The sequence below is a fragment of the Onychostoma macrolepis genome, chromosome 01 (genome assembly GCF_012432095.1).
Source record: "Onychostoma macrolepis isolate SWU-2019 chromosome 01, ASM1243209v1, whole genome shotgun sequence".
NCBI classification, from domain to species: domain Eukaryota; kingdom Metazoa; phylum Chordata; class Actinopteri; order Cypriniformes; family Cyprinidae; genus Onychostoma; species Onychostoma macrolepis.
Genome location: NC_081155.1, coordinates 28207528 through 28221389, shown reverse-complemented (window position 1 = coordinate 28221389; position 13862 = coordinate 28207528). Strand labels below are relative to the sequence as shown.

The 13862-nt window shown below is 35.2% G+C and overlaps 1 protein-coding gene across 4 annotated transcripts in view; it reads left to right on the top strand.

Annotated features, from left to right (window-relative positions):
• The window catches only part of sugt1 (SGT1 homolog, MIS12 kinetochore complex assembly cochaperone), a 95975-nt gene that overhangs the window by 46226 nt on the left and 35887 nt on the right, over positions 1-13862 (top strand). For all 4 annotated transcript variants that reach the window (XM_058787763.1, XM_058787774.1, XM_058787746.1 and 1 more), the window contains exons 4-5: positions 3108-3177; positions 6596-6666. In XM_058787763.1, coding sequence (XP_058643746.1) covers positions 3108-3177; positions 6596-6666 — 141 coding nt within the window. The remainder of the gene's footprint in view (positions 1-3107; positions 3178-6595; positions 6667-13862) is intronic.

The following is a 13862-nucleotide window of genomic DNA, read 5'->3' as shown; positions in this document are numbered from 1 at the left end:
TTGTGTGTTGAAGGCTACTTTTCATATTTTTAGGCTAGTAAGGAGTTCTGATTGGCCAATCGCCGTTATTTAGTTCGTGAATTATCATAAGTAGAGAATTTTAACATTTAATTTGCACAATAAGTTTTGCCTAATACACAACATTCTTAATCTAAAGGGGATGGTTAGAGGGATGGTGGTTTTACAGAGGGAATGCTTTTTGTCTTTTCAACCAGGGGGATGCCATCACCCCTCAAATCGAACCCTGTATCGAACCACTGAATATGCATACAAGCTCTAACAAGGCAGTAGCTCAAGTCAGTTCAGTATTGATTCAGTTCAGTTGCATAACTGTGTAAAGTTTATCAATTGTATATACAGTCATTGCCAAAAATATCGGCACCCTTGATAAATATGATCAAAGAAGGCTGTGAAAATTAATCTGCATTGTTAATCCTTTTTGATCTTTTATTTTAAAAAATTGACAAAAATCTAACCTTTCATTGGATAATAAGAATTTAAAATGGGGGGAAATATCATTCTGAAATAAATGTTTTTCTCAAATACACGTTGGACACAATTATTGGCACCCCTAGAAATTCTTATGAGTAAAATATCTCAGAAGTATATTTCATTCATATTCACAATTTTGAGCACTCACTCCAGGGTGATTATGAACATGAAATTATCCAGCCATGGCTTCCTGTTTCACAGAAATATAAATAGGAGGGAAAACAAAGCCCAAATTCCCTTAATCATGCATCACAATGAGAAAAACCAAAGAATATATTTCTGATGTGCAGCAAAAGACAATTGAGCTTCACAAATTAGTGAAGTGGCTTTAAGAAAAGAGCTAGAGCAGTGAAAATTCCCAATTCCACCATCAGGGCAATAATTAAGAATTTCCAATCAACATAAAATGTTATAAAACTGCCTGGAAGAGGACGTGTGTCTATATCGTCAGGGCTATTCAATTAACTTTATTTGAGGGCCGGATTATCGAATTGAACATTTGAAGGGGGCCAAGGATGTGGGGGGCTGTCCCAATCTTTTTTTGGGGGGGCCTATAAAATTGGATATTAAATTTAAATGCATATTCAGCTGTAAAATTAACTAATATTACCAACAGTAACACAAAAGGTTAACATTAGTGCTGTCTGCCATTCAATAAAAAAAATAAAAAATTTAAATTCACACATTCTTTCTGTAATTAATTCAAATAATGTGACTAAACACACATTAATATATTTGTGTTGTCATATTTCCACACTGAACTTCCAAATTAATATAGAAACAACATAAAGATGGTAGCCTATATTTTAAATATGTTTAATGGCATCTTTTTACTAGCCTATTGTTAATGAAGTATCATTGATACAAATAATGTTACTGTTGTCTCTAAATCCATTTTTTCCCTTTAATTTTAGCCATTAATTATAGCCATTTAATATTACAGTATAATTTAAATGTTATATTATTTTTACTTAAAAATATAACTTTTTATAAGTGAACTTAAAACAATTTTCACAAACTATAAATTGTATGCATAAACTATATTGATTTATTCTTTATTCAAGCTACAAAAATTAATCCGCAAGCAGAGCAGTCAAGTGATTTCTCTTTTTCTTTAGTTCTTTGATTTATATCAAGCAGCCTACAGCAGGTTTCACTTTAAAAGCAGCGCTGTTTCTTTAATAAAACCTGATGCACATGATGCGGATGTAACATCCAATTTTCTCCCTACTCTTTACGGTCATTCAGGATTTTATAACTGATTTAAGACTGTGTTTATGAGGTAACTCGCCAAAACCACGTATTTTTACATCGTGTGTGGTTTTGTGCGCTTGTCTTAAGCGCACAAAGTTCTACTCAGTTTATGAGTAGCTACAGCCAAACGCGCAGATTTTCAAACTATACTTTGGCGCTATTTCTCGCCAGAAGTTATGACCGATAACGATAAAGTCTTTAAACTTGTTTAAACTAACGATATAATTGTGGATATCTCATAACTCCCTCACATAACCGCTTGCCAATGCTGCCATCTCGCCATCTACGATCTCCAGTAGATTGTTGTTATTACGTCTTTCTTTTTGGCTGGCCCGGGCCAGTGTTGTCACCTTGTGGACAAACTAATTAGTCCAAAAACAATTCAAGGCGAATGTGCAACCTGCTTACTCTTCCTCGGGCCGGATGAAGATGATTGGCGGGCCGGATTGGGCCCACGGGCCGCCAATTGAATAGGTCTATATTCTCAGCTGGAGAATTGCAGAAAATATTTGAGTCTCGGGGTCAGAAAACCTTAAAAAATAAAAATAAAAATTGTCAAACAGCACCTACATCACCACATGTTGTTTGGGAGGGTTTCAAGAAAAATGGGATTGGCTTCTATGGTCAGATGAAACTAAAAAATTTGCTTTTTAGCAGCAAACACTCAAGATGGGTTTGGTGAACACAGTGATAAAAAGTACCCCATGTGTACAATGAAATATACTGCTGTATTTTTGATGTTATAGGCCTGTATTTCTGCTGGAGGTCCTGGACATCTTGTTTAGACACATGGCATATACAGTATGTGTGATTATGAAAAAAGGCCTATGCACTCCACTGCAAAAGGCACACGGGAGCAGTGTTTTACATTTTTCACATCTATGTGTAGTTTGGCATGTACGTGGTTTATTATGTTATTAATGTTTGTGTGTAGAGTTACTATGCAATAATACCATTTTTAAAATAGTTTTGAAAGAAGGGTTTGCTTTTGCAAGATGTGTGGGACGTTGTCTGTGTTTTGTGGTTTTGTGTGTAGAGTTTTGAGTAATGGAGCCATAGTTTCAAAAACTGTCTAAGAACTTTTTTTTAAAAACTGTAAGTTTTGTGTTCTGAAACTTACAGGATGTTTTTATAGTACATTGACCTGTTATATGTCAAAAGATCAAGGGAAATTTGATTTCTCAGTTCATGACCCCTTTCATTTTGCATTAATTATGTTTTAAGGCTTCATGAATTGTATATTTTGCTTCTTTTTTTTTAACAAACTTGATTATACGATTCTTTAAGACTGTAGATAGCTTTGTTTTTTTTAAAGGGTGAAATATGTAAATCAAATAATGAAACACCTTTTTGTGTTTTAGAAGCAATTGAAGATGCTAAAAAGGCCCACCAGCTGCAACCAGGTCTGGCACTTGCCTTCTTAAGAATAGGGTAAGTTCGCAATATAGTGTTTCCTCACATAAACACAGACCTGTATATTTATACCTCCCAGTATCATTAAAAAGCCATTGAAATACTATGCATTCTGGGCATTCTGTAGATGAAACGCCCTTAAAATATACTGTTGTAAATGTGAGACACTTGCAATCAGATGTGGAACAAAAGAACAACAGCATAGAGTAGATCACCTTAGTGTTGTCAAAGTTGAACATGAATGCAGAGAAAGTTGCCACGTAGAAAAGCAGAGCATACTGGTACTGTTGAATTTAGTAATAACATGACAATTTACAAGAACATGGCCATTTAAGAAGAGTACGTCTTATAGCACAAAGTAAAAAATTGTGAAAAGGGGCCATCTTTCCCTCTACTGGGGTAAGATTATCCCCTACCTGTGGCAAGAAGCTGCCAGGGTAAACTTATTACAGCTGTCATTGGATTTTTGAAGAATATGTAAAATATATAACTTTTAAATTGCCATTAATGTAAAACACTAAATCTTATATTTTATGTACCTGTATATATTTTGACAATTTTATTAATTATATAATTCCTGTCAAAGAAATAGTTCTTAATCACATAGTAGATCACAATATGAAATACTTACAGGCCTATTTTTAATGGATGTCATAGTAAAAAACTGAATTCAGATTAAATCATTCCACATTAAGGGGTGGTTGCCAAGGTTTTTTTTTTTTTTGGTTGGTTTTTTCTTTTTTTTCTAGGCTTGATTGTTTATGGGGTGCTGTCTAACATGTGTTAAGGTTTTTTTTTTTTTTATTTTATTTTTTTTTAAACGCATTATTTTTCACATAATTTACCTTTATTCTACACCGCTCTGTCCCTTCTTTTATGAATGCTCTGATGATTTCCTGTTTTTGAAGCCCCTCCCTCAGAAATACGCGATGGGCTCAGATCGGTTAGCTGGCCGTGTGCAGAGTTTGTTCAGAGCAGGGGGATGTGAGGAACAGGATTAAGCACCGCTGGTTTAGAACATTGATTTTGAAACTTTTGAATCCATTAGAATCGTTTGAAGACAGAATCGCAATTCATATTTGAATAGATTTCTTTGTGCACCCCTAGTTTTGACGGCATGGAAACAACTCTTCCTCTTCTCTAAAGCAGTGCATGCCCCTTTGTTGCATGTTCCTGAGGGTGGGGTCTATCAGGGTTTGTGACATCACAAACCCAGGAAGTAACTCATTGTAGTCCCCGCCAAGCCGTATTTGTAGGCATTAAACTGCCACAATTTTAAAAGATATCTCCGTTTGCATTGAACTTTCTGCGTTGTAACTTTGCAGATATTGTTTATGCTCAGACAGCAGCCTTATACACTACCTAACGTTAAAAAAGTGAAATTGCAATCAACCACCCCTTTAATATGCTAGGATGAATAAAGAAAATGTGAATGTGCATCTGATCCAATAATCACATGTATTCTAATAATTATTAAATTAAAAAGTTAAAACTACCAGCAAAACATGCCTCTAGTGGTTTTCTGCTTCAATTCTTGAGGGACATTTTACCCTAAAGGCTAGTTCTTACTGCACCAGAAGATACTGACCAAACACGTCAATACCCAGACTATGTCTGAGTTTGTTGGAAAAAAATCATACCACGCTGCTTAGAAATGTCATGACCCAACAAATGTCAACTAAACATGTTCAGTCTGTGAAAACAAATGGACAGACGATTGTTAGATCATGCCTCTACGCCAGATAATTAAGATCCAGCCCCAGACATCAGATCCTGTCAGAAAATATCTGTTTTCTCTGGTAACAGAACAACTGCAAACGAAGTTGTCTAATACCCATAACCCATTAACAGCAAGTCTTGTCTGTTACACCAAAATACCCAAAACTCTTATTAACAGTCTTCTATCAGCCAAGAAGTTGACTGAGAAAAGCCACTGAAGAGCAGAAGCAGGAGACAAAGTTATAATGGTAAAAAGGAGCAGAGTTTATTGAATAGCCTTAGTTGTGTATGTTTCAATGCTCAGACTTCATCAGATGAACACAAATCCAACAAGTAGTGGTATACCAAAATGATCCACAACAACAACATCCCATAAACCTTGAATTTCAATAAACATTCCCTCATATCTCTTATTCATGAAGGCAAACAGCCCTTGAAACAAAGTCATAAGACTAAACAACAATGGAAATGTACTGTAAAAAACAATAATATAATATACAGTAAACGACTAATTAGTTAATGAATCAATTAAATGAGTAAATAAATGTGACCCTGGACCGCAAAACCAGTCTTAAGTGTCAGTTTTTTGAGAAAAAATCTTATTTAATCGTTATTTAAGATTTATACATTATCTGAAAGCTGAATAAATAATCTTTCCATTGATGGTTTGTTATGATAGGATAATATTTGGCCGAGATACAACTATTTGAAAATCTGGAATCTGAGGGTGCAAAAAAATCTAAATATTGAGAAAATCGCCTTTAAAGTTGTCCAAATGAATTCTTAGCAATGCATATTACTAATCAAAAACGAAGTTTTGATATTTACAGTAGTAAATTTACAAAATATCTTCATGGAATATGATTTTTACTTAATATACTAATGATTTTTGGCATAAAAGAAAAATCTATCATTTTGACCCATACAGAGTATTTTTGGCTATTGCTACAAATATACCCCAGCGACTTAGACTGGTTTTGTGGTCCAGGGTCACAAATGGTTAAAATTATTATTATAAATAATTATATGATTAATTGGAATAATAAAATGATTATAAATGAATAAATAAATGAAAACATAAAAGAAAGAAAAGAAAACACAACACATATATGATTGCTCTCTGTAAGTAAAACACACAGTTTGCATTTGAGGTTCCTCAGAAACTTCACAGGTAACACACTGATTGGTCAACCTTGTCTATTGCCAGTGGTTAGTGTCTGTCGGTGCAGTGTAAACTAGCCTAAAATGTCTCAATGTAACTCTTCACACACACACAAAAAAGTTTTAGTGCACAAATTGTCCACAGTTTCTATCATCAATCAGACAGACATAACTTTAAATTTTTGGAGAAATGTTGTATATCTTAGATTCTCCTCTCTGTTTAGAAGTGCTATGGAAGTACATGGTTTCTTTTCGATGCTAAATATCTAATGCTAAAATTTCAGTCTTAAATACAGGCTTTCAATAGAGATAAATCCAGTCAAAGCAGTCATTGGCTGAACAAAAAATCTGACCACAGCCAGCTGTCATTTTTGTCTCATTAACATTTTGTCAGCCTAGGGCTGTGACAGAGACAGGTGTGATGTTTTAGGACTAATTAAGTGATATATTTTAAGGAAATCGTGATGTTTACTGCATTTTACTTTGCATTAAGAAAGAAAGAAAGAAAAAGAAAAAAACTGACAGTCCTAATGTGTTTTTGTTATTCTTTTTGAAGAATTGCAGAGTGTCACCTTCATAACTTCATTAATGCTCATCAGGCCCTGACAGCTGGAAAAGAGCTTGATTGTGAGTGTCACTGAACTACACACTTTTAGGCACATACATTAACTCAAAGGCGGCGTGACACTATATGATTTAGAATTACTCTATTGTGGTCAAGGGTCGGGGTGCTCCGATTGATCTGCTACTGATCAGTATCGGCCGATAATCAGTTTGGGATGTTTGATGTTTGGGATGATTGTCTCTATAATGGCCGATCTCATAAACCGATCTCAAGCTGATGACGTGCCTGCTGTGAGAGGTTTGGTATGACATGCAGCAGCACCCTCTCAGTCTCTGTTCAGCGCCGGTAAAATAATCATAACGTTGAAGGTAAGGTACAATTCATGTTTCTTCATTAAATAACTTATAAAGTAATTTGAAAACTTTCTGTGAGACATAATTTCACAAACACCTTGTGTGAATCACCGTGCGCCTCTCACTTAACCTCTCAAAATGCGCAAATGGCTTCAAATCACCACATCGTGTCTGCACTCTAAGCAAGCTGCACTGTTGACACAGGAATTGTCACTTGCACAATCGAGGCAGTGTCGCATAGTCAACTTTATAAATTGCATTTCATTTTAATTCTTGCCAACATTTAAACCATTCAGCACTTCCACGCTCTCCTGGAGACTGTGAGCTCACATACTCTGTTCATACATACTCTGTTTGCAGTGCGTATGCAGTCTGTGTGCGTTACGAATGCGGTGCAGAAGCAGCACGGACTCATTGTGCTTTCTCACAGAAAACGTTTGCAGTCCACTCCTGATCCACGGCTGTTTACTACAAACACAGCATTTATCCATTATATTGATTTCAAGTTGTTACTGAAATTTTTTTCAGCATTGTGATTCTCTTTTATCACAGTACAGTAATGCAATCTTTCATAGACATACTCGTGTTTAAACTCAATAAATATAAACGCATTATTCAATGTTTTTGACTTCTAGATTTGTATATTAAGGTAGTTGCTCAAGCAAGTGGCAACGCATTTAGGCTAATCACATCTAGCATAAGCCTACTTTTCTTAATGTAGGTTATCACATTTTAAATTAAAACTTGCCACTGACAGAAATGCTCTCATGCCTTTTCTTTTGCATTTAAATCTTTATTACAAGCAATCCCATGGATCTTAAAGAACGTTGTTTTTCTACCTCCACAAGTGCATCTATCTTGTTCCCTTGTTTATCTAAAACCTACCCAAAAAGCCACGTGTTGAATATGAAACACAGTAGACTTTAATTATGCATTTATGGTGAAATTACTACATTTCTGTGTCAATCCATGTTGATTTTTACTGCGACCAATGCGCTGTCACTTTAATTCAGCGCTTGCAGCACAACAAAAATAGACTAGAAACTATCGCTTCACTACGGTGACCGGGAGGGGATGTCTTCAGTTCACTTAGTTTTGTCGTGCCCACAACTTATTAACTCATGGGAACATATGTTGTGGCCACAAGATATTAATTTGTGGGAACATCATATTAACTCATGGGTATGTGATATGTCGTGGCCTTGAGATGGTATGTTTGAGGGAACAACATTCATTTCTCATGGCCATGACTTCTTATGTTGAGGGAACAACATATTTTTCTTGTGGCCACGAGTTTAATGCGTAAACAAACCTGCATGACCATAGCAACCCGGGAATATCAGAGATGGATTTATTAATATTTTATTTTGAATTAAGAAATTATTATATAAATTATTACATTATTAAATGATTATATTAACCATAGGCTTAGGCTTCCGGACTGTAGGCTATTGCACGCGATGTAGACAGCATTCAAATGAAGTTTATCATGGATAAATGTTACGTAAAGTACATAAAATAAAATAGGCCTACAAGAAAACATTTTTATCCATCCCACAGTCTTATAACTGTGTCCATTAACTGATCATCAAAAACTAATTTTTGGCTGTAGCTCGTACACCATTTGTCGTAGATTCAAAAACTTTACATCGTTGCGATCCTTGGGTCCCAAGATTCCGCAAAATTGAGTGATGTCCAAAACCTACTTTTGCAAACTAGTCCTAGGTTTTTCGCCTGATCGGAACCAAACTACTGAAGAAATATTCTCTGGACACTGTATATCAATAATTATCAATAATTTGAATTTTGTCCTTTGGTTACCTATAACAGGGTCATTTAGAAAAGGAGCATGGCCAAATATACCCAAAAGCCTATAAAACCTAAACAAAAACTCGAAACGTTACGAAACTTGGTGAAAACGTGTCAGATGACTGTTAACAAGCATGCGAAGTTTAATGTAGATCGGACCATAGGTGGCGCTATAATAGTTAAAAAGGCTTCAGAAACACAAGATTTCTTTGGTAAATGGCTCAAATTGCTAAACAAAAATGCTCATACATTCACATAAACACTAGATCTTCATATCATATGATATATCTCCTTATTCTGAACAACTTTGACCACTTCTGTCAATCCAACTGTTCTTTAAGTATTTATATTTTATATTATTTCTAAAAAAAAATAATAATAAAAAAATAAAAAACCTGGTCTTGGGTTTTTAACTCACAATCAATAAAATCAGTGCAGTACAATTCTCTGGACTCTCTAGATCAATAATGTTGAACATTTGCATTTGGACAAATAAACCGGTTATTTTGTAATATGTTCTTAACATAGTGTACCGAAAGGCCAATAACTGCTCAAAGAAAGCCCACAACTTCTCAGAACTGTGTAAAATGATGCATAATTTCATTCTAAACAAGCATGCAAAATTTAAGAGAGATTGGGCTAAAAATAACACTATAATAGTTATAAAGGTTAAAAACAGTGTTGTATGAGAAATTGCAATTTATAACCACTAGATGGCAGCAGTAGACCACTAATGGGCTCATTAAATGCACTAAAACAGTACTGTTCATAGGTTTGCTTATGGAGACATTATAAAATCACTATTATAACATTTAAAATCACATTTAGTTAAAGTTTACCATTTTGTTCATACAGACATGTCAGTTTTACAATTTTGCCATATTATGATCACAAACCTGAAAATGACATGAAAATGACAAACTCTTACAAAGAGAAGACTTCCAATAAGTATTGTCACCTGTCATTTATTTCAAATATCAATATCTGCAACAAAATGTGTGCATGTATGTCCGTGTGTGTGTAAGCATGCTTACTGAGTATTAATATAATAGTTTAAGCATTTCATTTATGTGTGTGTGTCTGTGAACCTGTTGTCCATTTTCGATGTGTTTCACTGTCAGCCATACATCCAGGTTGGCCTAGACCCTAAAAGCAGCCTACAATCATAAAGTATTGGCATAATTGTCAGGCGTTTACAGTATTTGCAAAATATATGGTAGCAAATACTAGCATAATTATACAGAACATTAATCAGGTAAAGCGATAGGCCTACACAAATTGAAAGGGGAAATAATAAAATTGCTAGGGTCACGCAGGTTTGTTTACGCATTAAACTCGTGGTTATGAGGAAAATGTCGTTCCCTCAATGTAAGAAGTCGTGGCCACGAGACATGGATGTTGTTACCACGACATGTTGTTACCTCGACAAAATGATCTCGTGGCTACGACATATCACGTTCCCACAAGTTAATATGACATTCCTACGAATTAATATCTCGTGGCCACAACATATCATGTTCCCACAAGTTAATATGTCGTGGCCATGGCAAAACTAAGTGAACCAAAGACGTCCCCTCCCGGTCACCGTACTGCACTGCTACAGACGCATCGCTCCTTGAACGGACTGCGGGACCACAACCGCAGTGTGAACTAATTAGATCAACCGGAACCGGGAACACTCCCCATAACACACGATGTACTCGTTACATCGTAAAAAGGATGGCAGCTACGCTAATATTTGTCTGTTTCTTTCTTATTCTGTTTCTCAGTCCTTATCCGATCAGATTGTGGATCAGCACCAAGAGATGTCTGCAGCCCTGATCGTCAGCGGAGAGCCCCTGAGACATAAATTTAAATTATAATAAACAAACATATATTATAAAAATACACCGAGAAACAATAAATGCATTAAATTATACATTACAATTATAGCAAATGAATAAATCATATAAATGAAAAACTTAAAATAATGAATAAAACAGAAATATAACAAATACATTAAATTATAAATTAAAATACTCCATCGGGACAAGACCACGGGAATCAGATAAGCCCTTTACACAATCTGACATAGCTGCGGTTGGAATTGAACTGTGGGTTTCGTCTGGCCAGAGGAGAACTGGCCCCCCGACTGAGCCTAGTTTCTCCCAAGGTTTTTTTTCTCCATTCTGTCACAGAGGGAGTTTTGGTTCCTTGCCGCTGTCGCCTCTGGCTTGCTCAGTTGGGGACACTTAATTTCTAGCAATTATCGTCAATTTGGTTGCACAGATACTATTTAAACTAAACTGAGCTAGACAATGACATCTCTGAATTCAATAATGAAATGCCTTTAACTGAAAATTGAGAAAATTGAGTGTTTAATCTTATCATTATATTTATGTATATTATAATACATAAATCTAGAAGTAAATGCAAAATTAAAAAGGATTGAATGTGTTGCACATATTTATTGCATTTAAACATGTCTATGAAAGACTATTACTGTATTGTGTAAAAAAAGAATCAAAACACTGAAAAAGTATTTTCAGTAACAATGTTTGGATTTGAAATCAAAATAATAGATAAATGTTGTTTGTGGTAAACAGTCACAGATCAGTAGCGGACTCCCGTCTGAAAGCATGCACAGTCCGTGCTGCTTATGTACTGCACATGGACTGCATACGCACTACAAATGGAGTATGTGTGAACTTGGTGTAACACTGCCTCACATACAGCTCACAAAATCAGGCTTGTCCTGTGTGTAATATTGTGCAACAATTGCACGATTGTAAAAACAAAAATTCACTGCATGATCAAACTAAAAAAATACCCTCTCACAAGAGTCACCTAAAAGAGAAATTCCCCCCATTTTCAAAAATTAAATTCAGGCCCTGAATAAATGTGTAAAAATCCTGGAGTATCATTATAAACTAGATAAAAAAGTTCGTTGAGACGAACTTTAGGTTGGCTTGAGAAAGCCTAGCCTGAATGTTTAAATTAGTTTTGTGAAAGCTTGAAGTTTAAAGGTTTTCAGTTTCAAATAGGCTAGTTAAGTGTTCATTTACTAGTTTTTAAAAGGTAAAAACCAGAAAAAGGTTGATTGCATGATTAGCATGTTACTAGCATGATTAGCAAGTGACTAGCATGTTGCTAGCATGTTTTTAACATGATTAGCATGTTACTAGCATATTGCTAGCATGACTAGCATGTCGCTAGTATGTTTCTAACTTAATTAGCATGTTACTAGCATGTCGCTAGCATGTTTCTAACATGATTAGCAAGTTGCTAGCATGACTAGCAAGTGCCTAGCATGTCGCTAGCATGTTCTTAACTTGATTAGCATGTTACTAGCATGTTGCTAGCATGACTAACATGTTACTAGCAAATTGCTAGCATGACTAGCAAGTGACTAGCATGTCGCTAGCATGTTTCTAACATGATTAGCATGTTACTAGCATGTTGTTAGCATGATTAGCAGGTGACTAGCATCTTGCTAGCATGACTAGCAAGTGACTAGCATGTCGTTAGCATGTTTCTAACATGATTAGCATGTCGCTAGCATGTTTCTAGCATGATTAGTATGTTGCTAGGATAGATAGAAAGATTAGAAATATTAGATGAGTTTGAATGGATTAGAGATAGTACATAGAAGGGAAGCTTGAATGAGTCTCAAAGGATTCTGGGAGTTTAAAATTTGTATTTTGACAGTTGGAGTTTGAATTGTCTTGGCTCATTTGAACATTCCGTAATTGTAAGTCAATGGGATTTTATGATTTTTAATCTTCAGTTTTATGAAAACTATTAAGTCCAATCAGTTAGAAAAGATATAGCACTAAGTGAGATCAGTCTGAACAGCTGGGCTGAGTTTGGTGATTCTAGCTTGAAAGCTCTAGGAGGAGATGCATTCAGAAACTTAGTCTAAGAATAATAATAATAATAATAACTAGATAAAAAAGTTCGTTGAGACAAACTTTAAGTTGGCTTGAGAAACCAGAAATCAGGGCCAGACCAGAAATTTTAAAAAAGTTTTAAGTTTAATGGTTTGCAGTCTGAAATAGTTTGAAGTTTAAAGTAGTTTTAAAAGCTTAAAGTTTGAATGTTTTAAAGGCAATACAGTCAGAGATGATGATTAGCAAGTGACTAGCATGTTTCTAGCATGATTAGCATGTCACTAGCATATTGGTAGCATGACTAGCAAGTGACTAGCATGTCGCTAGCATGTTTTTAGCATGATTAACATGTTACTAGCATACTGCTAGTATGACTAGCATGTTGCTAGCATGTTTCTAGCATGATTAACATGTTACTAGCATGTTGCTAGCATGATAGCATTCCGCTAGCATGTTTCTAGCATGATTAGCATGTTACTAGGCTTTCCTGTAGCTCAAATAGTAGAGCATGGCGTTAGCAACGCCAAGATCATGGGTTCGATTCCCAGGGAAAGCAAGAGCTGATAAAATGTAAAAACTGTAACTTGAATGCAATGTAAGTCGCTTTGGATAAAAGTGTCTGCTAAATGCATAAATAAATAAATAAAAATACTAGCATACTGTTAGCATGACTAGCAAGTGACTAGCATGTCGCTGGCATGTTTCTAGCATGATTAGCATGTCGCTAGCATGATCAGCAAGTGACTAGCATGTTTGTAGCATGATTAGCAAGTGACTAGCATGTCGCTAGCATGATCAGCAAGTTACTAGCATGTCATAGAAGAATAATAATAATAATAATAATGTTTATATAGGATTTCAGTAAGTTGGCTTTCTCAAGCCAACTTAATAATAAGCTTAAGTAGCAGATCAGTAGGTTGGCTCTCTCAAGCCAACCTAATAATTCTACATAATAAAAAGAAAGCTTTAAAAAGATCAGTATCAGTGATTGTATCAGCAGATACTGCTTTCTGTGATCGACGATAGGTGATCGGCCTCAAATATCCTGATTGGTGCACCCCTAGTCAAAGGTAAGACTGGGCAATATGAGTCTATTTATATATTGTGGCATCAAAATAATTCATCAACCATATAGATATATAAAAGACATGGCTAAATGTGGTATTTATTATAATTGTTTTCAGTTAACTTAAAAGCAAATTTCATATTTTTAATGTTCTGTAATTG